The sequence below is a fragment of the Drosophila navojoa genome, chromosome 2 (assembly GCF_054131105.1).
Source record: "Drosophila navojoa isolate 15081-1374.11 chromosome 2, UAZ_NAV_1.0, whole genome shotgun sequence".
Taxonomy (NCBI): domain Eukaryota; kingdom Metazoa; phylum Arthropoda; class Insecta; order Diptera; family Drosophilidae; genus Drosophila; species Drosophila navojoa.
In genome coordinates, this window is record NC_142890.1 from 5,449,375 (window position 1) to 5,474,062 (window position 24,688).

Here is a 24,688-nt window from a genome sequence, read left to right on the forward strand (position 1 = left end):
GCATGTAAGTGTATGTGTGTGTGTTGAGTGTATATATATAAATACATAAATTCAAATTTACATACATTCTAATATGCAGTACAATAGATTATACAAAAATAAAACAGATTATATTTTGATTTTTCGTCAAGTTGAATAGAACTTTGTTAATATCATCATATCATAAAATGCACATTATAAAAATATTAACAAAATTTATTGCAGGCAGTCCATAGTTAGTAAAAAGTAACAAACAAATCCAAATTCAGGAATACCCATCAAATTGTTTTCTTTTCTTAATTTTTCCATCTTTCAATTATTTCATTTTCATTTTGCATTTTTGTGCTGTGCTCAATAATTTCTATGGTTTGTTTGTGTGTATTCGGTACGTGGGATATACAAAGTATTTTGACTTAATTTTCAGGATCTTCGTTGAGTTTATGTGTGTTAACATATACAAAATACAATAAATACATATATACGTAAATGTACGATTCGCGTTGCTCGACTTATAACAAATACATGTACATATACATCAAATTGATTTCGGTGTTAATTCATTATCGTTAATCATACGTTTATTTAGAAAAATACCTCCAGATGTTAAGGACGAAATGATGAAACACATTGCTCCTTCCTACTATCCACTACCCCATTAACCCGCTCCCCCAGTCCCACTCCCAACCCCAATCCCAATCCCAATCCCAAACCCAGTCCCAGTCTCCCTCCCCCACATATCCCCCACGTACAATAGTTTGTGATGCTTGCAAAAGCCTATTGAATGTACAGTTAGTTCTATTTAAGTTTTGATTTCTGGGAATAGCTTCTCGAGTTTGTATCTCTAAGATGCATGTACATACCATACATCATTCTCCCCTACCTCCCTCACATTTCATAATTTAGCTTAAATACAAAATCTACACTTAATGCTTAATGTTTAATCGGATGGTTTGACAAGACCCATCGCTTTGTCTCCGAACAACGGCAGTATATCGGAGTCATTAACAATCTCTTCCTGAATCACTGGACTATCAGGGTCCTCACAATGAGTCTTAAAAAAGAATCTGCAAATTCCAAATATATAAATTATTGAATTTTTACAAATTGACTCAATCATCCATACCTAAAGTGTCCCCTTCTGGGCAGAAAGTCCTTGAATTGGCGCAGGGTCGGCTGAGTACCGGGTATTTTAATTCTGTAAGGAACTGGCTCTTCGCAGAATGAGAACACAACAACCGTCTCCGGCGGCTTAATAGGCAGCGGCGGTGGACATGTTGCAATAGTAGCAGGCTGATGGTGATGCATTGTACTGCTGCCGCTGCTGCTGCTGCTGAAGGAGGATAATGGCTGTTGCTGCTGCTGCTGCATGGCCACCATATGGGATTGTAGCTGCGGTTGGGCATAACGACGAGAGCGACGCGGCTCGTCGTCCAGTCTTCGTTTTCCTTCCTCCAATTTCGATGACGAACTCGAACCAGACCGGGAGCTGCACAAGGTTATTAAAATACAAGAAATTCAGTATAAGCAAATGGGAAATAATTCAATCAGTCTACCTTGACTCTTTGTATTTCATGACTGTGTCAGCAGAGAACATGCTTATGCCGCTGTCTGTGTTCATTGAAGGCCATTTATTAGTTAGCTTCCTAGAGCAGGAACTGGAATCGGGCATGGATTTTGAGTGCTTCATTGAGTGTCCGCCTGGAGGAAACGAATACATTTACATGAGTTTTGACAATTGATGCAATGATTGGCTTGAACTCACTCAGACTCATGGCACCATCACTGACCATGCCGGAGTCATGTGTTGCCGTGCGTCTTCTCGATGGTATGGGCGGGCAGGGAGACATTGTGCCGGGCGAGCGATGCGGCGTCTGATCTTTCCACACACGTGACACATGCTGGTCCAAAATGTCTTGGTCGTTGTCTTCATCGAGCGCAAACTTTTCGCGTATCGCCTCGGCGAAAGCGCGATCACTGGCACTCGATGAGGTGCCGGGCATGCGCTGCAAACACAATTCAAGTTTAGTTATAAATAAAATGAGAGTATTTATATGTTAACCTCTAAGCGGGCACGTTCCTCCAAATCCCGTTTGCGTTTCACCTCCTCCAGCTTGGGTATCAGCAGCGCCAATAGTTCGTTTTCCGACAACGGTCTATGCTCGTTCGAATGTAATCGTTGCGTGCGGGGTATAACCTGAAAAGAGTCAACTTTTAATATAAATATACATATTGGGCATAATTTAAGGATTTGACTACCTGAAAGCTGTTCGTTTCCTTATTCGCCATGGCGCTCTGCCGTATGGCTTTACTCTCCGTCGAGCTGTGTCTGCGCTCTATATAAGGGCGGCCATCCCTGCAAGCAAATGGAATAATACGTTATTGGATATTAATCTCAGTCTAACTATTAGTCATATAAATGTCACTCTTCGTAGTCTCCATGGGCTGTAGACGCTCTCTCCTCTCACTCTCTCGTATTATCTCTAAACTCACATTGAACAGCTGGACAGTGACATGGTATCGGAGTCGGTGCGGCCGCCGGAGCTAACGCTCGCCCTCTCCGAATCGACGCGAGAGTTTGGTACAAAGGATGTATTGGTGCTCGCAGTATACACATAACCATGAGCTCTATTATCATGCGGAACACATTCATAAGGCAATGGGGAAGGAGTAAAATAATTGATGGATCCATGCAATGCGGCGAAATTTTTTGTTGTTTATATACAGTTCAAGGATTTCCATAATTGAAAAAAAAATGTTTATACAAAAAAATAATGTAGATAAATAATCCGTGTTGTTTGTTGTTGTAGTAGTTGTTGTATGTGTGTAGATGGGTGTCGCATTTCATGGTTGTGTTGTTGTTGTTTAGGTGGGTTCGTGGGTTTGTGATCGTACAAATATGTTTTTGTTTTGTGGTTTTATTTATATGAAAATAAAAAGAAAGCATATTAAAGAAATTAACAAATTAATAAAAGAATATAAATGTATAGAGGTATGTTTATTAGAAACAAAGTTAAAAATGCTAAAATTAAGTATATTTTTAGTTAAGAATATAGTGATATTAAGAAAATAAAATTATTTATATATGTTTATATGAACACTATTAAATAATGTTAAACTGTACTTAAGTCTAAATTGTGCCCAGTTTTATTATTATTATTATTAGTTCTTAGTTACACGGTCTGTCACTTTATAGGTTTTCCATGCAATTTTCATTATTTTCACTTTTAAGTTAATCTATTCTATAAGTCTAAGACCACGGAACTTAGAGTGGAGAATAAATTAGGCGAGTCAAAACTGGAAAATAGCTTTAAAAAGGAAAAAATGAAATGAAAGCACTCTATAAAGAAAAGAAATACAAAATCATAACTATAAAGCATATTTAGAGTATATACACACAGCTTGCCTAAGGCCAATATACTCATTTCATTCCATGAAGTAGTATGAATAGCATCTCAAAGTGCTTTTTCTTCTTCCCCTTTTTAACACACATCCCAAACCATACAATTTCGGCCATTTTGAAATGCCCAAAAGTCTAAAAACCACCCTTAAAATAAAATGTCATTTACATACAATTTGCTTGTGTCAACGAAATACAATACAAAAATCGAAATTTATAGCTGAAACAGCTAATGAATCAATAGGCATTCATGCTTTTAGTTTGTTTATTAACTTATAGTAGTAAGAGTAGTAATAGTATTAGCAGGAGAAGAGTATACTGAATGGGCTTTAATAATTATTTATGAAATTCCACGAATAAGCATAGATCTATTATTAAATCAGAATTTCTAAGTGCAGTGTCTATGATCGTATCATGTTACATACCCGGGAGGTCTAATTTCCAGTCTTCTTTTTTGAGTTGCTATCAGAAGGTCGCGCGTGAGACGCATAGGTAAATCGATATGGGCACGACCACCGCCGCCCTCGACGTGCACCTTCTCGAAGTCGTCGCATAGCGACAGCACCGAATCCTCGTGCAGCGTGGGCAATGTGGAGCTGCGCGGCAGCGTGTCGGTGGCACTGATTGAGCCACTAGAGCTAGCTGAGGTTGATGGACCATACACACTGCCGCTGGCACTGCATGTTCCCGCGGGCAGCGCTGCACCGCTGCTCATCGGCAGATTGATGAAGACGCCCGGTGGCATCGAAGCCCCGCCTGCACCGCCGCCGCCGCTGCCCCCAGCTCCACCTGTGCCCAACAGCTGTTTGTTTGCCGCCGTCGGCAGAGCACAGGCGCCGGCAGCGCTGCCATTGTTGCTGCCACAGCTGCCGCCGCTGCCGCTGCTGCCCGCACTGCCCGTCGCTGTGGCGCCGCTGCTGCTGAAGCGCTCCTGCACCGCCGACATTTGCTGTATGTACTGAATGTACAGCTCAGAGCAGAGGAAGCTCGGATAGATGTTGTCCCGTATGGTGGCCTCCACATGCTGCTGCATGGGATCGTAAATGTGCGGACTGAGCGGAATCTCATTTGATTTGATGGCCTTGATTTGCGCGCGCAATTCATCAGATATAGACAGTTGGCTTTTGCGCAAGAATCTGAAAGAAATAATAGATAGTTGTAATTATTATAGATGAAGGCAAAATAAATATATATGTGGATTTTTATTTTAATATTTAATAATATTTTTATATGGATATTAATTTTTAAACTGTATCATACAAATCATAAAAATTATAAGTATTAGTTATAATTATTATTAGCATTGCAAAAGTGTAAATTTGTTGGTGCGAAATATATATGTAGCTTCTGGCGAAACGTACTAAAGCCTCCTGGAAGGAGATTATATGAAGAGCGAAACAATCCCAAACTTAGAGCAGTGGCTAAATGGTAGACACACTGATATGACTTTCTTCTTACCTCAAATAGTCTCTGACTATGGAAGTACATTGAAAAGATTCGCAAAATTGCCGAGCAAATGGATAATGACAAAGGATATTTGAGCGGAGTCTTTGATTTCGCTGAAAAGGTATTCCGGCGGAATAATTGGAGCTTGCACGCAGGAAACTGCACAGATAGAAGTTATCCAGCAGATATGGAGCAGATAGAAGTTATCCACCTTGAAATTTAAGGCAGCATATCGCCCGCCAAGGAAAGGAAGGGTTTGGTCGAAGTGCAGTCCGACACACCGTTCAGAAGGACAGACAAAGCATAAGGTATTATTATTACTATTTATATCAAAATTATGCTCACTTTTTTATATCTACTGCTTATCAATTTATTCACTAATTTGAATGATTCTATCATTATTCACTCACCTATATATGGCTCCGATTATTTGCTTCACCTTCTCGGGATCTGTTTGCTGTTTCAGACCTTCGCAGGCAAAGTAGAAATTGAGATGATCATTGTAGGCGGGCGCCTCCTCCTCCACATATTTCTTAAACAACTCCACCCCATCGCGATCCTCGAGCAGATGATTTAGCGTGCGGGCCCAGTTTAGATAAGATGGAGGTGAGTTCTTGGAGGTATCTATTACCCCTTCGGTCATCTATGCAGATTCAATAATATAATCTTATACTACCATTAATATATATATTTAGTTTCGTACCTTTTTAACTCGGCTCTCTTCTCCGGGTACAGGTGGTCGTGGCCCACTACACTCATTATCACCATGTTTCCGGAGTCCCAATTGATGGCTCATGCCACTCTCAGATAGGCGCGCGCTTCTCGCTTTTTCGTTTCTCTTTAATTTGTCGTGGATCCACACTGGGCTGGTTAGCTGCTGTATTGTGTGCTAATATATTATCTAGTCCTAAGTTCTAAGTCCTAATACAATCAAACGTGTTTTAACAAATCACAAACGCCAGATATTTTAAAAATATTTGGGATATGGAAGATGCTCTTGGTGTATGTATTTCGTTTGCGAATTTGGAAGGCAGTTAGACAAGGCCTGCAAAAGAAACGAAATGAAAATTCAATTTATATGTGAATATGAAGTAGATTAATATATAATATCAAAGATAATATTTGATATATTAATAATACTTTTCTATAATTCTCTACTTTTGTGAATGATAATATCTTAAATATGATTTTCTTAAAAAATAATTATAATATACAAATATTTATAAATTCACATTTATTTACGAATATTTCTCCTCAAATACTCAGCATTGCATTCTGCATTCAAAGAGAAATAGGGTCAACTGAGTGTTAAAGTAAAATGCAATTTAATGAAACTTTTGATTGACTGCCTTCCCTATATTTCATGTTATGATGCATTCGAACTTCTGTAGTATATATAAAGGGAAAACTCAATAAGAATGCTACGCCTTCTGCCAACTATTGAAAAGTTTAGTGAAAAGCTGCTGCATTTGCCCTCGAGCAGATGGCCCGAAGCAATTCCCATTGAGTTGTTGTACATAATTTGATATATCGAAGAAAATTGAATGGCGGCCATTTTGAGAGCGTTTTTGATTGGTTCACGTTATCGACCAATACAATATAGCAGTCGGGGCAGGGCAGGGCAGGGCAGAGCAAAGCAGGGCACATGGGCCATGCCAAAGGGAAGGACAATAATCCGTGATGTACGAAATTTGAAAATGGAACGCACACACACACATAGACATACATGTATATATGTATAGCTGGATTTGGTGGTGGTGGTTGCTCTGCTCCTGTCTGACGCGCATGAAAATCAACAAAAATTTTTTTTTTTCATCTTCCGTTTCGCAGTCAAAGCGACAACAACAACGTCATAAGAGCGCTCTGTCGTCGCCAACAACAGAGCAACGACAACAGCGGCAACAACAATCACAAAGAACGAAAACAGCAGCAGCAGCAAAAGCAGCCCTTCCCATCACATACACACACACACACACACACAAACATATATAGTGATAAAAGCGTAATAAAGGGGGATGAACGTCTGCTGGGACAACAAAGAGAGCGCCAGAGCCAAGGAAACTCATCAAAACGCCATTTGCATAGCACTCCATTACAGCCAAAAGGACAAAGCAAAAGGTACAATTAAAAACGCTCAACACGAGGCACACACACACACACATACACAGTATCCACAAAGCGCGCCGACAGAGACAGAGCGCGAGATAGACACACACACACACACACACACACTCACATATATATCCACACCTACACATACACACATCTATAGCTAGAATAGATATCCATAGCATGCGCCAAGCTCTAGCTGGCCACTTGAAGCCCACTGCTACTTCCCTCTCTCTCTCTCTCTCTCTCTCCCTCTCTCTCTTTCATTCTATCGTTCTCTGTCCCGCTGCACCCACTGGTCTCTTTTGGCCAAGTCCCTGGCAGCCAAACTATTGAAAATGCGCGCCGCCTCCTTGAAAGCGCGCAAAAGATAAGTTGATGATGCCGCAGCAAGCAAAGCCCAAATCCTCAGCCACGCGAAACGCCAACATCAAAGGACATCCAACTGGCTTTTAAGCATATAATAGCTGCCTGCAGTGCTCTAATGCAACAAAGATGCCCGCGAAAAGCGCCCAAGCCCTCGAGTTGGTAAGCCAACATTTCTTTTTGATTCTACCCCAAGAAATTACTTGAAACACGATTTTACTTAACTAATTTCCCATCTTTAGCTTAAATGGAGATATTTTAAAAGAATTTTCTTTGCAGGTGAGCGATTATCTAAAAAAATATCATTAATTGCATCATTATTATAATTTGTTATTTAGACTAAGACTAGACTTCTAAACATATAATGATATCATATAAGCAGAGATTATATCATATAAGGAGGAGAACGGGTTGATTCAATTATAAAAATATTAGCAAATATATACATATCTGATTAGATAAACCAATTACTGTATAATTCGATCTAAATTTATTGTATAGAATAATCTATAGAAGAACTTCTAATATCTATTGCCTGCCTATTAATAGTAGAGTCGTAATATATTTAATTTCCTCGAAGTCAGATATTGATTTTATATATGTATATTGAAATATTTTATATGAATGTAAACTTTAAACTAAACTAATAATGATAGTATTAAACTTTTAATGATACTAAACTTTTAATGATAGGACGGAAAACTTTTAATGAGAGGTAATTAGGACCACACTAAATAGAATCAATATTGTTTGACCCTGTAGCCTGCGCTATGTTTAGCATTCATATTCAAAATCAGGATAGATTTAGATTTGTAGGAGCATTATATTTGTAAAGAGAATGTCAGGTTTATTTGTTTCTTTAGTTCTCACGCTACAACTTGATTATGATTAGCTAACGCTCAGAACTTTTTAAAAATCTGAACGGCTTCTAAATTGACTATATAAAGCGAGTGCTGCTAGCGATAGTAAAAAAGCAACAATAAAGTAAATTTGTTAGAATTAACTTGGAGTTACACGAAAAGTTTGTAGCCTAAAATATGTTCCTCTTTAGAACATATATTGCTGAATCTGAAGGTTTTCCTCGCAAACTAAATGGGAATACCTTAAGTAAAGTGTTTGCTTCGCTTATTAGAAATATATTCAAGTTTGCATAGTATTACGTACTGTTGCTTTCTATGAGAGCTAATTGACTTATATAAATCAATAAATATATTATGTTTTATTATCGCAGTCATAATATATACATAAAGGATCTCAGTCTAGAGCTTTACACACATGAAAAACCTGTTATATATTTACAGTTTACATATTTCTTATTATATACACTAATAGCATAAGTATATACATAGCTAATCTTTATGGTAAACCTTATAAAATCATTATTATATTTATGCTACATCAGACTTGCATTTATCCATCGAAACCCAACTTTCCTGCTCAGACCCGAATTCAGTTTCAACTTCAATCCTAAATATCAAATATAAGAAAACAAAATATCTACAAAATTTTACAATTCCTGTATAAACTTTATGCTCGATAGACAACAAATTTCGATCGAATGCGAATTGCCAAATGGATGCAATTGAAGAGTAAATCAGTTTATTAAATTACGCTTACGATATAATGATGTTGTGAAACTTATTGTGGGCAACGAGTTCTTTTGTATCTTAGTTCCAGCCGGTTGAATGGCTGAGAGATTAACAATAAACCTCAAGGCGGAGCCGGAGGCAAGACACAACAATTCCCCTCGCTGCCAGACAAACAACAGAGCCATATTTTATTATCCCTATTAAATTATGTACGCTTCACAGGACCAAATATATGTGTATATGTACTTATTATGATTTCATAATGATTGACAGGGGTTTTCGAGTTGAGAGCAACGATGCGCCGCTGCAGCAGGATGCAGCAGGATAATGACTGCCGCAATGATCCCGCTGCTGCTGCCTCTACTGCTGCTGCTGCTGCTGCTGCTGTTGGCTACTTACAACGTGCCCGAGTATTATGCGCTCCTTGCAAGGTGTTTTCGCCAAGGATCTGTCGGCGATACAATGTCAATTGAGAGGTGCCGGCGTTTCAGGTATTCACTACTTGAGCCCAACTGTTGACAAATACACACAAACACGAGCCACGAGATGTCCTGACAAACGACACAAAGCTAAAGAGTCAAACTGAATCCTGTTGCCGTTGACAGCAGCAGCTCAGCAGCTCGCGAAACTCGGTTCACAACTACAAATGCATCCTCTTTGACACTACACGTACATATGTGTGTGTGAGCTTGTCTATGTGTGTGTGTGTGTATATAAATGGCAGTGTATATAAACAGTTTTTTCGTATTTTGGGGGTTGCCCATGTAGCTGCCTGTCAGTTGGTTAGCAGGGTGGCATTTCGCAGAGGGTGGCACGCAGCCGATTGCGTCTTTTTCGGGCACAATTGTTGCATGCGCGCATTAATGCGCAACCAAGGGGTATCTTAGCTATGTCAGAAAATTTGCTGCATGTGGTATCATTACTTTAGACTAATAATGGAAAATATGAGCTTTAATTACTTAGGGTATAAATATATATCAGTACATTTCTTTAGTATGTATTATTCTATGCCGTAGATAGTATATATGTATGTTTAATTTTATTCAATATCCCATTGAATTTACTCAATATTCTCAAGACATATTTCACCTTGGGTTTCTCGGAGCATAATTTGCAGAGATGTAAACTTTCAGAGTCGATCCACTTGCAGGGATCCATGTTAATAATTCATAAATCCATAAATCCACATCATATAGGGAATGTGTAAAGGATATGGCATAAGTTGGAATATCAAGGCATAAAAATGGAATAGATATACCATTCTAATTTCAATATAATCATATTGGCAATGAAATGAACCTAACCGCCGAGCCGATATAGCCTTGCGCATTTCCTGTTCCATAGCATACTCCATTTCGTAAACTGTCAAAATTTGACACATATACAGAGAATTTTGTAGGAGCTTCTTCAGCACGTACATCTGAAGTTTTTTCATGTGATCGATAGCACTTTTCGTTACTTCTACCGTAAAGTCACTTATAATGCTTTAATTATAGGAAACCATACACATATTTATAAATACATCAAATAAATATTCTAGGAAATAATTCTAGATATATGTGAATATAAAATATTTCATAAAACTATAAGATATTAGCAGAGTATATATCACATATAACATACATTTTATTTCAATTATATTTGCTCATGACTGCCAAAGGGCATTTCGAATTCGAGTTCAAGTCGTTCCTAATTGGTTTCCAATATCGAAATGGAATATTTAATGCGGCATTAGATGATTGAGACGAAGAACTTGGAGTGCTTGATGCTCCAATCAGTGCGGCTGAGTCATGCAGAAGCTGCGCCACTTGACCAGCTGCCCCACACGCCCACAAGCCCACAAGCCCCGTCGACCAGCTCAGCTGAGTGCCCGAGCGACCAACATAATGATGCTTCATGTACAACAAACACAAAGGATGTTCATTTCAAAGTGTCAGTGGTTGCGGCCGGGCTCGTTCGATGTGAGCAAGAGAGACGCCACTACGGAATAGAAGTCGCTCTGTGTGTGTGTGTATGTGTGTGCACAACCAATATGCGCAGGTCCAGTGGCTATGTGTACGTACATACAAAGAAAGAATGAAGAGAACAAGAAAACCAAATCCAAACAATTCGAACCGAGCCCCATGTAAAAGCTGTGAGGGTTGCATTTAATGCACCCCAACCACAAATCACAAAGCCACCCTCGTCACTCGATTAATAAAACTCTGGTTCTTCATCTCATTGTTTTTAGTTTTTGTGCAAAACATTTATTTCCAATAACTTTTGCCAAAGAGGGCGGAGCTGACTGAGGTGGGGACCTGAGCGGGATTGGCGCCGTTTTGTTTCTAATGAGGTTAAAGGCAAATTGCCGACGAGCGCCATTCGCTTTGAGCCTTGCATGTTGAATGTTGAATGTTAAGTCTGATTCGAGTCTAGACTGCAAAAGTAAAGGGGGCCAACAAAACCAAACAAACAAACAAACCAACACACAAGCATACACACACACACACACACAGAGAGACACACAGACACAAGTTGCATATTCAGAGTGCTGCAATTGACCTTCATGCGTTTTACTTGTTTCAAACAAACTTTATTTAACAGTTCCGATCAAAAGCTGTTGCACTCCTTTCATACAATAAATATGTATATGTAAATAAATAAAAGTAAATAAATATATTTATATATATATATACGGTTCGAGTTTACTACTCTGCAAAGGTAGTTTATCATATGGAAACTTGTTTATAATTGTTGTTTTTTTTTTTTTAATTAATTTTGTTATGACTTTTACTATATAACTATGGGCTTCATTTCAATATGTACTACACATATATATTGGTCGATAATTAAACCTTACATCTCGAGTATTAAACTCCATCTCCATTCTCAAATGGTAGTAGCCTAGCACAATAAAGAACGAGTAGTTCTAGAAAAATTATGAGAAACATTTTGCACGCATTTACTTTGTCAAACCTTACATGTTTTTAGACAACTCATAATGAATAACATCGCTAATTCTTATCTATGTACATAAAACCCTCAATGATGCCGAAAGAATTTAGGCATTTTAAATGCAAATGGTTCAAATCAGTTTTACTTATCTTTATTCTTGACTGATTCCTAATTCACAAAACTCCACATAAAATCTGAAATTACATATGTCTAAAAACAATGGACTATAAACGCTGCGCACTTATATCTATTATTCCCCAAATCTGGTCCCCTTGATTTTTTCTAGTGACCAAGCTAAATGATATGCTAAGATGGAGGAGATAAAGACTTTATCAGGTGGAATAGCTGAGAGCACAATAATATGTTTTACTGCATCAAAGAATAACAACAAAAGATACAAAGGTATAATATCTGAGGAAGATTACTTTTAAAGATCATATATTTTCTTAAAGCCATGTGATAATAACATATATAGTAAATAGTATATTTGTTCTTAAATTGCATCTGACCAAAAGATAAGATTTATCAAATATATGCAAATCAAACCTATTTTATTGATGTAACAACTCATGCACAATTTTATTTGTTTGACGAAATGAATAATATTTATTATTAGTACAAATAAACGTAATTTTACTTATAGCTTTAAAAAATTGATATTATATAAAATTATATATTATACATTATATATTACACATATAAATATATATATTACTATTTTTTATATATCATATTTTATATACTTACATGTATAATTTGCATTTCTGTGGATATAAAGGAGATTTTGGGATTCTAAAAACTGCAGTTCCTACAAAGAAATGAAATTGATGTTGATTTTCTTTATTAAATTAAATAATTAAAGTTTTCTTTTTAATAACAAATTTATTTAAGACCTTAATTATTTATTTAAAAGTGAACTAAATTCTAATTTAAAAAGCGCTTTTCATATACATATATTTAGTTGAGTATAGTTTGAGTTGAAAGCGAAACCAAACTCTCTTTCCAAAACTGACAACCTATTTATGATTTGTATTTGTGAATAGTCAGGAGATATCCTAAAACTGGCGCAAAGCCCGCTATGCACTTGCCTATTCATCCAGATATACGGGCATTTAACCCCTACCTTTTATTTATAGAAATAATTGAAATTAAAATGAAAATAGTTGTTACTCTAATAACATCAATTCAGTCAATCAAATTTTGATACATTCAAAATGAATGATGATATGATGAAGCTAACTTATTATCACTATTATTTAAGCATATATACAAACTTAATATTAAAGCTCACTTATTGATCTTGATCAATAATATGAATACTTTAAGCACACGTGTCCTTATGCCTATTAACTGCAACTCAACAAGGCCATTATAACATGAATTATATGGGAAAATAGGTAATAAATGCTACTTTAACTAGCTATGAATTCTAAAATATTCATGGGGTGTTAAATATTTTATAGATACTCCAAGTTAATATGCACCAATGTAAATATGATTTACAAATTTGTAACAATCGAGAAAACCAATAAAACTCCCCTTGAGGCTGCACCACGAATTGAATAACCCTTGAAAATGTGGTTTGACTTGGGTTTGAGTTCGAGCTGTGGTATAACACATTCCCCGAAGGGTGAAATTACAAATATTTCTCGCACGACTTCAAATGGATAATGCGTAAATGCAATCATACAAAATATATTTTATTGAATTTCTTTTTCAGCAATTCAATTTAAATTCCAACATGAAAATTCATGTTTGTGGCTGTTTCGAATAGGATAACAGCGTAAATATTAAGATAAAAAAATTTAAAATAAAATACAAATATATTTGGATTTCTTGATATATGAGCAGGACTATCGAATGCTATAAAATTTTAGTTCTTCAAACAAATCTTTTTTATATGTGTGTGCGAGGTGAACAGAAAATAATTGATAACTTGGCTAAGTTTATTTTTAGGCCAAAAACAATACAGTAATTATGTCATGGACTTCAGACTCGCCAGCCTTAAAGGATACCTCTTTTATAACTTCACACAGCTCTGAACGAGCTAAAGGCTATATAAAGATAGAATAGCATAGATAGAAAAAATAATTAGAGAAAAAATGATAACACTATAGATATATAATTTTGGTTATACAAATAACAAATAGCCATTATAATATGGCCAGTATTCTCTTAATAACGTCATTATATTTTCTATTTATTTGATTTGTATTTTTATTCTATTTTTAGAAACTATTTTTAATCAATAATTGCAAGTCTATTTTATTGATTAAATAAATTTAATTTTGGGTGTAAATCTTTATATTTTTTAAATAATACAGTTTACATATACATATGTATATGATAAATCATATATTTTTAAATCAAAAATAAGTATTACACCCACTAAATATTTAATATCCGGCCTGAATCTAATTCTTTTATAGTTTTTAGTATGCAACTGCAACAGAGACTTCATATTCCTTGAGTAAATAATACACACACGCTCACAAAGTGAAGAGAGCATATTAGCCTTCAATGAAATGAAATGGTACAACATCTATGGCATACATGGAATTACTATATATTGTGTAACGCCAGTGCTATTATTTATTATTATTACTATTTATCTAAGCTTATCACCTCGAATTTCAGATAAATATGTATAACAGATTTAGATCTGGCACAATCACTTGATTTCTTATAATTGTTTCGCCCATTTAGGCGCAGCAAATCTATAAATATCGACAGCTAAATCAATTTATCTATAAACGAGTATACGCCTAACGATTATCACGCCTAACTAAAGTTTTTACCTTTCGCATAAATATTTACAATTCATCAAATATAACTACGCGCTCAGTATATAACAACATCTACACCTATTGCTCCATTAAAAAGAGTCAATCCAATGCACCGTAAAAGTCAATCCAATGCAAAATGATGAATTATTAAATAGTAATTGCAATATGGGATACGTACATTCAAATTGCTTTTATGCCATTTGTTTTCCTTGATAGCGAACGGTCCTCGTCGAGCGTAGCAAATGCATTGATGATGGTAACGAGATATTGGAATTGGACGGGTCTAATAATATTATTGTTTTTGTTGTTGTTGTTGTTGTTGCTGTTGATGTTGCTCTTGCTGTGGCTGTAGCGGCTGGACGTGATATCGATGGCGAATGCGACAAGGAAGATCTCATTTTGATATAAATGCTCAACAAGGGATTTGTTTTCTAACTATAAACCGTTATAACTCGGAAATTGCACAATTAAATGTTAAGTATAAAATGGGCTAAGAGTGTTCAACAAATGTGCCAATAAACGTAAACAATGAAAAGCAATTATAACAAGAGTGTTTCGGAGAGGCACGACAATGGCAAACAATCAAATTAAATGCTAAAAACAAGGCAAAGGACGAGCAACAGCTTCTGTTTCAGTCGCACTCGCCGGTTATATATGTGGTAAGGTATTAGTGATGGGTGTCTTTACAGTCACCAGCACCGATGGACGCGGACTCTGATTTCGTTAGGTGTTTTTGTTGTTGCTGTTGATATTTATTACGATTGTCTTTGAGAGCATTTTTTGTTGCGCGACGGACGTATTTTTTGTATTTAAATCACTGTGGTGCTGTGGCAGGAGTAGAGAATGTCTCGAGCAACTCCTCTGGCAACTCGCGGCCAGAGAGAACGCAATGAAAATCGTAATTTAAAGCATTTTTCATTTTCAGCTTCACATCCAAAGTAGAAGAAATATAAGTTGAAATCAACTAAAACATTATTCAGCACTTAACACTTGCTTAATGTATATGCCTTTCAGCTGCTTCGTTTTGTATTTTTTATTTATTTACTGGCGTTTTTGGTCTCTTTTTTGTGTATTTGTATTTATGTTGCCTCGGTCCTGCTGCTGCTGCCTGTGCTGCTGCTGCTTTTGTTGTTTGATTTCAATGGACGTTTAGTTGCTGGTTGGTTGGTTTTAAATTTGTAAATGTTTCAATCGCGTGCACATCATCGTCGGTTCACTATTATTAACAAATTGCATTCAATGGCAAAACAAAATATATATTTATTATTGAGGCAACTTTTGTTTGTTAGCCACTTTGAGGTTAGAACAACAGAGTTGTGTTGCGTCTGGGTATATTGCGAAATATCGATGTATCGATGTAACGCACAGACAAACATTCCGATAGTCTGGCAGCTCATTTTGGGAAACAGCAGTTTAAATTTACGATACTTTGCATATTTTATAGCACTGCGCTACTGCTTTACCAATAAAACAAGGGAATATTTAATTTTTCGCTATACATTCTATCCTAATACAAAAAGCATTCATATAAAAAAGGTTCAGTTCACCTTAATGTATGCAGCTACCTGTAATGTTCAGTAGAATTTTTTAAAACTAAATTAACTTCTTAAACATTTTCTACTCGATACCACTAACCATGGCTAATATCGATACTAAACGAATTAGCAGAATCTGTTATTGTTGTTCTTCATGTTTAGTTTGCTGTTAACGAAAGGCTGGCAAAACCACGCAAAAGTTGGAAAATAAACAGCTTCAGTAATAAAAAGGACATATAACCCAATCATATTAATTAATTTAAGCGCTGCAAAATGTCAGCTCATGATATAAAGTTGGAAGTATGTGTAGATTCAATAAAGTCAGCATTTGCGGCTGAAGAAGGCGGCGCGGCTCGCATTGAACTTTGTGCTGCCCTACAGGAGGGTGGCCTAACACCCACCATTGGAACTTTGAAGACTCTCAAGGAGTTACCATTTACTTTGCCCATACATTGCATGCTGCGCCCACGACGTGGCACCGATTTTGTCTACAGCGAGGAAGAGCTGCGAGCGGTACTAACCGACATGGAGTTACTGCGTGCCCATGGCGCTGATGGATTTGTCTTTGGAGCGCTAACTCCAGAGAGAACAATCGATGTGGACAAGTGTCGACGTGTAATGGAGCAGTCGTGTGGCCTGCCTGTAACCTTTCATCGTGCCTTCGATCTCACCGACCACAAATATATGCACGAGAATGTAGGATTGCTAAAAGAACTGGGCTTCAAACGTGTGCTTAGCAGTGGCTTTCGTGCATCCGCTGCCGAAGGCGTTGAAGCCTTAGCACAGTTAATAGCAAAGCATCACCGTGACATTATTATAATGCCAGGCGCCGGCATTAAGGTGTCCAATCTGGAAGAGATTCTAACATTCAGTCGTTGCTTAGAATTTCATGCGTCTGCCCTAGACACAGCCAGCGAAGATTACAGCGCACCGACGACCACGCGCATGGATTGCGATGTAACCATGGGAAAACAGGACATCGATCCGTACTATGGCACGAACGCCTACGTAGTGCGCAAAATGGTGGTAATTGCCAATGCGATGAGCTGTAGATAAAAGACAATTACATTTAAGTTAAATTAGTTTTTAAGTTAAGTAAGTCTTTAAAATGTACATACAGATATGTCGAATAGTTTAGTGAATAATCAAAAGTTGCCACAAACGTTATATATATAAAATCCAGATGTACTAAAACATTTTGAAATGGTAGTTATATTCAAATATCGATTAAGTACTATGTATTTATCGATGTGTATATATAATAGAGATCTCGATTTATTTCAGAAACATTTGAATTTTATTTTGATTTAGAACATCATATTTGGTTAACTTACAAAAAAAATTATTAAGCACGTAAATTAAAATCCGTTGAAGCTCACCAGTCCTCGTAATGGATACGATAGACGATTGTGCAACGCTCGTGGGCTTTGATCAGCAATTGGATTACGTGGAGCAAATGCTGCAAAAGGCCGACAAGTATAATAACAGACTTATAACCCAGATCGACAATCTAAAGAATCTCGTGCAAGCCAATCAAAAAATACTTCTAAATTTGCAATCAAATGAGGCGCATATGGAAGCTTTACTGGAAGACAGTCCGAAATCAGAGCAGCATGCTGCAATGATTAGTTATGCCCAACGTTTAAAAAGAAAGGTAACAAGTTAAGCCAGCTTGTATTTCTGTTGCAGAACATCCATATACATATCTTAAGTTACAATTCAAATTTTTGGCTACAAATACGGGATAAATATCGCATTTCTCTTCTTCAAATATCGTCGCCCATCTTTGAACAATTCCCCTGATTTAATGTTTCTATATACTACCTGAGTTATCCTTTATTATTTACCTAACATTTGACAACTCGGTCTACAGCTTCTCGTCACTGTATCCTTGTTAGATGAGCTTGAGGCTGAAGATACCCCCATTGACTGTAAGGAGGATCAAGACTCCGAGTCGAGTCTGTCGCAGCAAATGAATGGATTGGGCCCATCTCTGGCTTCCATTGGAAATGAGTTAAAGTCACTAAGCGAGGATAAACTGAATGAGATACGCGAAGCAAGTCTTCTGTCACAATCGTCTTGTAAGGGGTCCAGCAAAAAACGTCGTTGCTGGACCCATTGCAGGACCTTGAAACAGAATGATTTGCATGCTAAAGAGGTCATGGAGTTGCGTAAAGCAACTGAATTGTTGTTCCACGCCTTTAATCAATCAAACTCAGTGACTGTGGAGATCATATATCGGAATCACATTATGGAAAGAGGTATTTTTCTTATGATTCATTTGATGTTTTAAATACCATTCTTTTATATGTATACAGTTAAAAGCATGTTGGATAAAGTTGAGCGGTTAGATTTCAAATCCAAGGTACTTATTACAATCGAAATTCTGTCAAAAAAACTGCTGAGAGCCTTGATTAAACAAAAAGAATTACATCTTTCCAACGGTCTAACGAGAGCTTCAAATCAAATTTTCCCGGTATTAAATAAAAAATCAGAACTTGTGAAAATTTTAGTTGCTAAATAAATATATAAAACGTAATATATTTTATTTTCCAACGAAATCTGAAATAAATAGAATGTACAAATTTACATGTAATTGCGCCAAAATAAAAATCTAGTTTCGAAATAGTTTTCTTCGATTTCTCGTGAAGTGATGTAACTGATGATAGTCATAATAGTGAGCTATCGAATTGTAGGTAAACATTTTAAGTATCTCTCTTCTACACAATGAAGGAATGGTAAAAGTATTTTAATTTTTTTATACAATTTTTTATTCTAGAGAGACAAAAAATACTCTCCATTAAATCATAATAATTTTCGCACAAAATAAATTTGTACCATTAATTTTTTACAAATAGTTTCGTACAATTTAAAAATATGTTTGAATTTCGTACTCGCGTCATTTTACTACTTCTTATCCTTAGCTTGCAGTTTGGAGTTAATCATGTCCTTGAATTGTGTTAATATCTTATTCTCGCGCTTCTGTCGCTCCTCCTTGCTAAACATGGCCAGGGCACGCTTCTCATCCGCCGAATAAAGTTGATTTTCCTTACGAATACGCACAGCTTCCATGCGACGATGCCGACTGCCGCTCATCACGTAGCCCACCGATTCGAAATTGGCAATCTCGTCCGATGTCAGGCCGATTTCTCCGCGTCTTGGTATGCGCTTACCTTCCGCAATGTAAGCAGCCATTGCAGCACCTTCACCCGGAAGCAGAGCGCGCCCAAAGTCCTTTTGATTCAGGCTGCCGCCAGAGCGTAAGGAAGGACCCACGTCTTCCTCGTTCTTAGATCCACTCGCCTTTGACTTGGACTTTGATGAACTAGATGAAGTCTTTTTTTCGGACTCTGATTTCTTCTTTTTCTTTTTTTTCTTTTTGTTATTTTTACTTGAGCTCTTTTTGGATTTCTTTTTAGGCGGTTTTTTTATGCCATCCGCTGTCTTCTCTAGCCAAAGTTCCTCTCCATCCTCACTCTCAGAACTATCGTCATCATCGCTTGAGCTATCTTCGCTGCTGGAGCTTGACGAAGATGAGCTTGAGGAGGATGAGTCAGATGAGCTACTGGAACTGTCTTTCTTCTTTTTCTTCTTTTTGACTTTCTTTGCCTTCTTTTTCGACTTTTTAGATGATTTCTTATTTTTCTTTTTCTTCTTTTTGGGCCCCACATAGGAACCCTTGACCAATTCCACATCGTGGTTGCTTGACCGAGTCGGACTTGTGCCCCAAACTTCTGGCACGCCTTCTTCGCCAATGCGCACACGTTGCGCACGCCTCGCACTTAAAGCCTTTGAGTCCCTCGGATGACCGCCGCCTCGGTGTGAATAATTTTTCCTACTAGGCCGCTCAGCCGGATCATTTATGAAGCTACGTTCCGGTGCACGTCCTCGAAATGGATTGCTTTGCCTATCGTTGTTTTCGTGATAGCGGTCGTTGGGCCAACGCTCTACAGACTCCTTTCTCTGTTTTACAGGGCTTCGGCTACGGTCGCGATGGCGACTCCGACTACGTGAGGTCGAGCTGCTACCGCTACTAACACTGCTTCCTGTGCTGCTGCTACTGCTCTCAGTACTCAATGAACGATCTCGCGCGCTCTTTCGTCGTGGAGGCGAACCTCGTTGCCTCGAGCTGCGACGGTCTTGCCGCGTAGGAGACTTCTCAAACCCATTTTTATGCGGTCTATCTCGCTCTCTATTCTTAGATTCTGTCACCGGCTTGTAAGTTTCCCGCCTGTCGGTGCGCGTTCGTGATCTGTCGTAGTCGTGTCGATCTCTTCGTGGGCTCCGAGAGCGGCTTCTGGTGCGCGAGCGCATTTTTTTATTATTTAATGTTTAATTTTCTTTCACATGAAAATAAATCCCATGAAAACGTTTTGGCTTTATATGTTGATATCGTAATATATGCTAACAATCGAAATACGATATTTAGACATGCAGTTCGATAAGTAAACAAATAAAGCTGCAATTCATATTTTGTTCGGCCGTTAAGCACTAAATAACCATAACTGAATGAGTAGTAATATAATAGCTAATACATAAATTTAGAGTTTTTATTCAGCTTAAAAGAAAGTGAAACATTTCGACATATTGTTTACAATAAAATCTAGTTGAATATATCGATAGTGCAAAACACCTGAACAATAATGTGACTGTGGGACAAATGTTAAAGTGACCAGCAACGTTTACAGCTGAATGGTGAATACTGGACTTCTTCTTGCTGTGTAGTGTGACGTGTACGCGTAGCGAAAAATCAGTGATTTTTCTTTATACAATTTCACAATTAAATTTGTTTTTTTGACACGTTTCTAAAGTAAGCATCACAAGAATGGGTTCTTTTCGGCGCGAGAAGGATGAGGAGGAGGACGGTAAGTAACTGCCAAACAGCAAAATTGTACTAACAGCGACGCCGGAGCGCCAACAAAACATCAACTGCCAACTAATAATTGAAGAAGGTGCTCTGCTGGCAATCATAAAAACCGGAGCACAACAATATTAACACACCCATACTTACACAAATAGACACTAATAAACCCGAACAACACACTCTACACACAATTGCTTTCAAGTTCTAATAATATCTATTGCCTACTGCCGGTTCGACAAAAACATAAAATGAAATATTTTATTTCGAATTCGCGAAACAAACGGAATAATACAGGTCCCACGAATGCGTACCAAAATCTGGAGAAGACCTCAGTGCTGCAGGAAACGCGTACATTTAATGAGACTCCAGTAAATGCACGCAAATGCATCCACATTCTCACCAAGATCCTCTACCTGATTAATCAGGGCGAGCAGCTGGTAGCCAGAGAGGCAACTGACTGCTTCTTTGCCATGACCAAGCTGTTCCAGTCCAAAGATGTGGTGCTGCGCCGCATGGTCTATCTGGGCATCAAGGAGCTGAGCTCCATTGCCGAGGATGTGATCATTGTGACCAGCTCACTGACAAAGGACATGACCGGCAAAGAGGATCTATATCGTGCCGCTGCCATACGTGCCCTCTGTAGCATCACAGATCACACAATGCTGCAGGCCGTCGAACGCTACATGAAGCAATGCATTGTTGACAAAAATGCGGCGGTTTCTTGTGCCGCTTTGGTTAGCTCGCTGCGTCTGGCGAACACCGCCGGCGACGTTGTCAAACGCTGGGCAAACGAGGCTCAGGAAGCCCTAAACAGCGATAATATTATGGTACAGTATCATGCTCTGGGGCTGCTCTATCATATACGAAAATCGGATCGCCAGGCCGTCTCCAAGTTAGTTAACAAATTGACACGTGGATCGCTCAAGAGTCCCTACGCAGTGTGCATGCTGGTAAGTGGGAATCTTTTATATTAGGTTACCCGTATTAAAATACTTGTTTACAGATACGCATTGCTTGCAAATTGATCGAGGAGGAGGACATACCTGCAGAAGAGCTTGCCGACTCACCTTTGTACACCTTTATCGAGTCCTGTCTGCGCCACAAGAGCGAAATGGTCATCTATGAGGCGGCCCATGCCATTGTCAACATGAAGAACACAAATCCACGCATGCTCTCGCCGGCGTTCTCCATACTGCAACTGTTTTGCAGTTCGGTAAAGGCGACGCTTCGCTTTGCTGCCGTTCGTACCCTAAACAAGGTGGCCATGACTCATCCGGCCGCTGTAACCACATGCAATTTGGATTTGGAGGGTCTGATTACCGACTCAAATCGCTCGGTGGCTACGCTAGCCATTACTACTCTGTTGAAAACCGGCGCCGAATCCTCAGTGGAGCGTCTAATGAAGCAAATCTCAACATTTGTGGCGGAAATCTCCGATGAGTTCAAGGTGGTGGTGGTTCATGCCATTTGTGCCCTGTGCGCCAAATATCCACGTAAGCACACTGTGCTGATGAACTTCCTTAGTGGCATGCTGCGCGAAGAGGGCGGTCTGGAATACAAGACATCCATTGTGGACACCATTATAACAATCATCGAAGAGAATGTCGATGCCAAGGAGTCCGGTCTGTCGCATTTGTGCGAATTCATCGAAGATTGCGAGCACGTCTCGCTGGCCGTACGCATTCTGCATTTGCTTGGCAAAGAGGGACCATTTGCGGCCACGCCCTCCAAATACATACGCTTCATATACAATCGCGTTATTCTGGAGAGTCCGATTGTACGCGCCGCTGCAGTGACTGCTCTGGCTCAGTTTGGTGCTTCGTGTCCCGCCCTGTTGGCCAACATTTTGGTGCTGCTTGAACGCTGCCAGATGGATTTAGATGATGAAGTGCGCGATCGTGCCACATACTATCTAACTATACTTAACTCGGCCAAGCCGGAACTGTACAAGAACTACATAATCGAACGTGAGAACTGTTCGCTGGCGTTGCTGGAGAAGGCGTTGGCTGATCATCTGAATGGGGATCTGCAAAATCACTTCGACATTTCCATTGTGCCCAAGGCCGCGATCGTAAAGCCAGAGATCACCAATGATGTGATGATGGTAACAAGTGCACCGCGTGCACCGAAAATCACACGAGAGGAGGAGAGTGCCGCACGTCTGGCTCAGCTGCCGGGCATTCAGGTCCTTGGACCCATTCATCGCAGCACAGCACCTATACAATTAACCGAGAGCGAAACGGAGTATACGGTGCAGTGCATCAAGCACATCTTTGCTGAGTTTGTTGTATTACAATTTGATTGCCTTAATACGCTCGCCGAACAGTTTTTGGAGAATGTCCGTGTAGAACTGACGGTGCCGGAGGGCTTTTTAATACGTAAGATAGTGCCCTGTCCAAAATTGGCCTACAACGAATTGCAGACAACATTTGTAATTGTCGAATTTCCACGAGATGTTAGCAGTTCCATAGGTAAAATTAATCCCAGCATTTTTGTGATTCAATTGTAATTAATGTTGTGCTGTTTGCTATTTTCTTTTTGCAGCTACATTTGGCGCAACTTTACGCTTTGTAGTCAAAGATTGCGATCCTAATACTGGAGAGCCCGACTCGGATGAGGGCTACGATGATGAGTACATGTTGGAGGACTTAGACATCACAGTCGCCGACCAAATACAGAAAACGAAGAAGAATAATTTCCAAGTTGCATGGGATGCTGCCGATAGCGAAGGTCTGCTTGAATATACATATATATTGTTTATTACTGAGAGACTCAAATTTATTTGAATCATTCCCTATACAGAATGGCTGCAAGCCGAGGACACCTTTGTGCTCTCAGCTGTGAACAATTTGCAGGATGCCGTTAATACCATTATCAAATTACTGGGACTGGGCCCTGCAAATCTCTCCGAAAAAGTGCAGGAGGGCACGCATCTGCACACCGTACTCTGCTCGGGTATGCGATAGTCAATATTGAGTATTGCCTCTTTATATTAACTGTAATCCATCTCTTGCAGGAACCTTCCGTGGCGGCATCGAAGTGTTGGTGCGTGCCAAATTAGCTCTGTCCGAGGGCGTGACGTTAAATTTAACCGTGCGAAGCACAGATCAGGATGTGGCCGAGCTAATAACGGCAGCTATCGGATAAAATTGCGCACCATGCAGAGACCTAATCGTACAGCTGCGAACTCTGCATATATTATGATTATGAAACATATATTAAAAGCAAAGTTAATTGTAATCAAAAAATATATAATGTTATAGCTTTAAGCGAGCGCCCTCCCTAAGACAATGTCAACTCATCCAATATTTGCTTGCACGAGCAGAAATTGGCCACAGTTCGGGATTGTTCTCAAGCCACAAAATAATTGCATCATTTTTTTGGGCATTTGTTGTGTGAGTTTCCCAAAAGCATAAACTCATCAAATCAATTTATATTTGTATTTGTTTATTAATGATTTAACCTATGCGTTTTTAGCTTAAGTATTCCAAAACTTAAATACATTAAAATATACGCAATAATAACTAAGGAATGGAGTAAACGAAACAAGACAAACTATTGTTTTTTCTTATCTATACAAAGAGTTGAATACTATATAGGGACTATGTATCTGTATGGATATTACGAACCGATCTTTATATAGAGATCAGTAAAATCACTGAAGATTACAAGGGCTATACAAA

At 38.5% G+C, this 24,688-nt stretch overlaps 5 protein-coding genes across 10 annotated transcripts; 3 read left to right on the plus strand and 2 right to left on the minus strand.

The window, feature by feature from the left end:
* Window positions 1-174: 174 nt before the first annotated feature.
* Window positions 175-15,953, minus strand: Axn (protein axin). Of its 5 annotated transcripts, XM_018105239.3 has the most exons (12): window positions 14,785-15,951; window positions 12,568-12,628; window positions 5,526-5,867; window positions 5,233-5,465; window positions 3,802-4,512; window positions 2,470-2,604; window positions 2,236-2,332; window positions 2,039-2,173; window positions 1,742-1,982; window positions 1,533-1,677; window positions 1,103-1,465; window positions 175-1,043 (listed from the first exon to the last, which is right to left on the minus strand). In XM_018105239.3, exons 3-12 carry the CDS (start codon window positions 5,616-5,618, stop codon window positions 917-919), a joined length of 2,280 nt encoding a protein of 759 aa, XP_017960728.1. In that variant the 5' UTR covers window positions 5,619-5,867; window positions 12,568-12,628; window positions 14,785-15,951; the 3' UTR covers window positions 175-916. The 5 variants fall into 5 exon arrangements, with proteins under 5 accessions (XP_017960728.1, XP_089120483.1, XP_017960741.1 ...); XM_089264357.1 differs by lacking the exon at window positions 12,568-12,628; XM_018105252.3 differs by lacking the exon at window positions 2,470-2,604.
* A 328-nt stretch (window positions 15,954-16,281) lies between these two features.
* LOC108654255 (copper homeostasis protein cutC homolog) lies at window positions 16,282-17,430 on the plus strand. The gene has a single exon (XM_018105424.3). The coding sequence runs from the start codon at window positions 16,415-16,417 to the stop codon at window positions 17,195-17,197; it is 783 nt and encodes a 260-aa protein (XP_017960913.1). The 5' UTR covers window positions 16,282-16,414; the 3' UTR covers window positions 17,198-17,430.
* A 49-nt stretch (window positions 17,431-17,479) lies between these two features.
* On the plus strand, window positions 17,480-18,680 carry LOC108654262 (uncharacterized). The gene is made up of 3 exons (XM_030383439.2): window positions 17,480-17,795; window positions 18,015-18,402; window positions 18,460-18,680. Exons 1-3 carry the CDS (start codon window positions 17,532-17,534, stop codon window positions 18,663-18,665), a joined length of 858 nt encoding a protein of 285 aa, XP_030239299.1. The 5' UTR covers window positions 17,480-17,531; the 3' UTR covers window positions 18,666-18,680.
* A 208-nt stretch (window positions 18,681-18,888) lies between these two features.
* LOC108654205 (NF-kappa-B-activating protein) lies at window positions 18,889-20,596 on the minus strand. Its single transcript, XM_018105352.3, has one exon. It carries the CDS (start codon window positions 20,453-20,455, stop codon window positions 19,049-19,051), a length of 1,407 nt encoding a protein of 468 aa, XP_017960841.1. The 5' UTR covers window positions 20,456-20,596; the 3' UTR covers window positions 18,889-19,048.
* A 227-nt stretch (window positions 20,597-20,823) lies between these two features.
* Window positions 20,824-24,560, plus strand: gammaCOP (coat protein (coatomer) gamma). 2 transcript variants are annotated; one of them, XM_018105185.3, is made up of 6 exons: window positions 20,824-21,006; window positions 21,300-21,955; window positions 22,009-23,476; window positions 23,550-23,735; window positions 23,808-23,960; window positions 24,022-24,560. In XM_018105185.3, exons 1-6 carry the CDS (start codon window positions 20,967-20,969, stop codon window positions 24,150-24,152), a joined length of 2,634 nt encoding a protein of 877 aa, XP_017960674.1. In that variant the 5' UTR covers window positions 20,824-20,966; the 3' UTR covers window positions 24,153-24,560. The 2 variants fall into 2 exon arrangements, with proteins under 2 accessions (XP_017960674.1, XP_089121872.1); XM_089265746.1 differs by lacking the exon at window positions 20,824-21,006 and having other exon boundaries at window positions 21,027-21,955.
* Window positions 24,561-24,688: the final 128 nt, after the last annotated feature.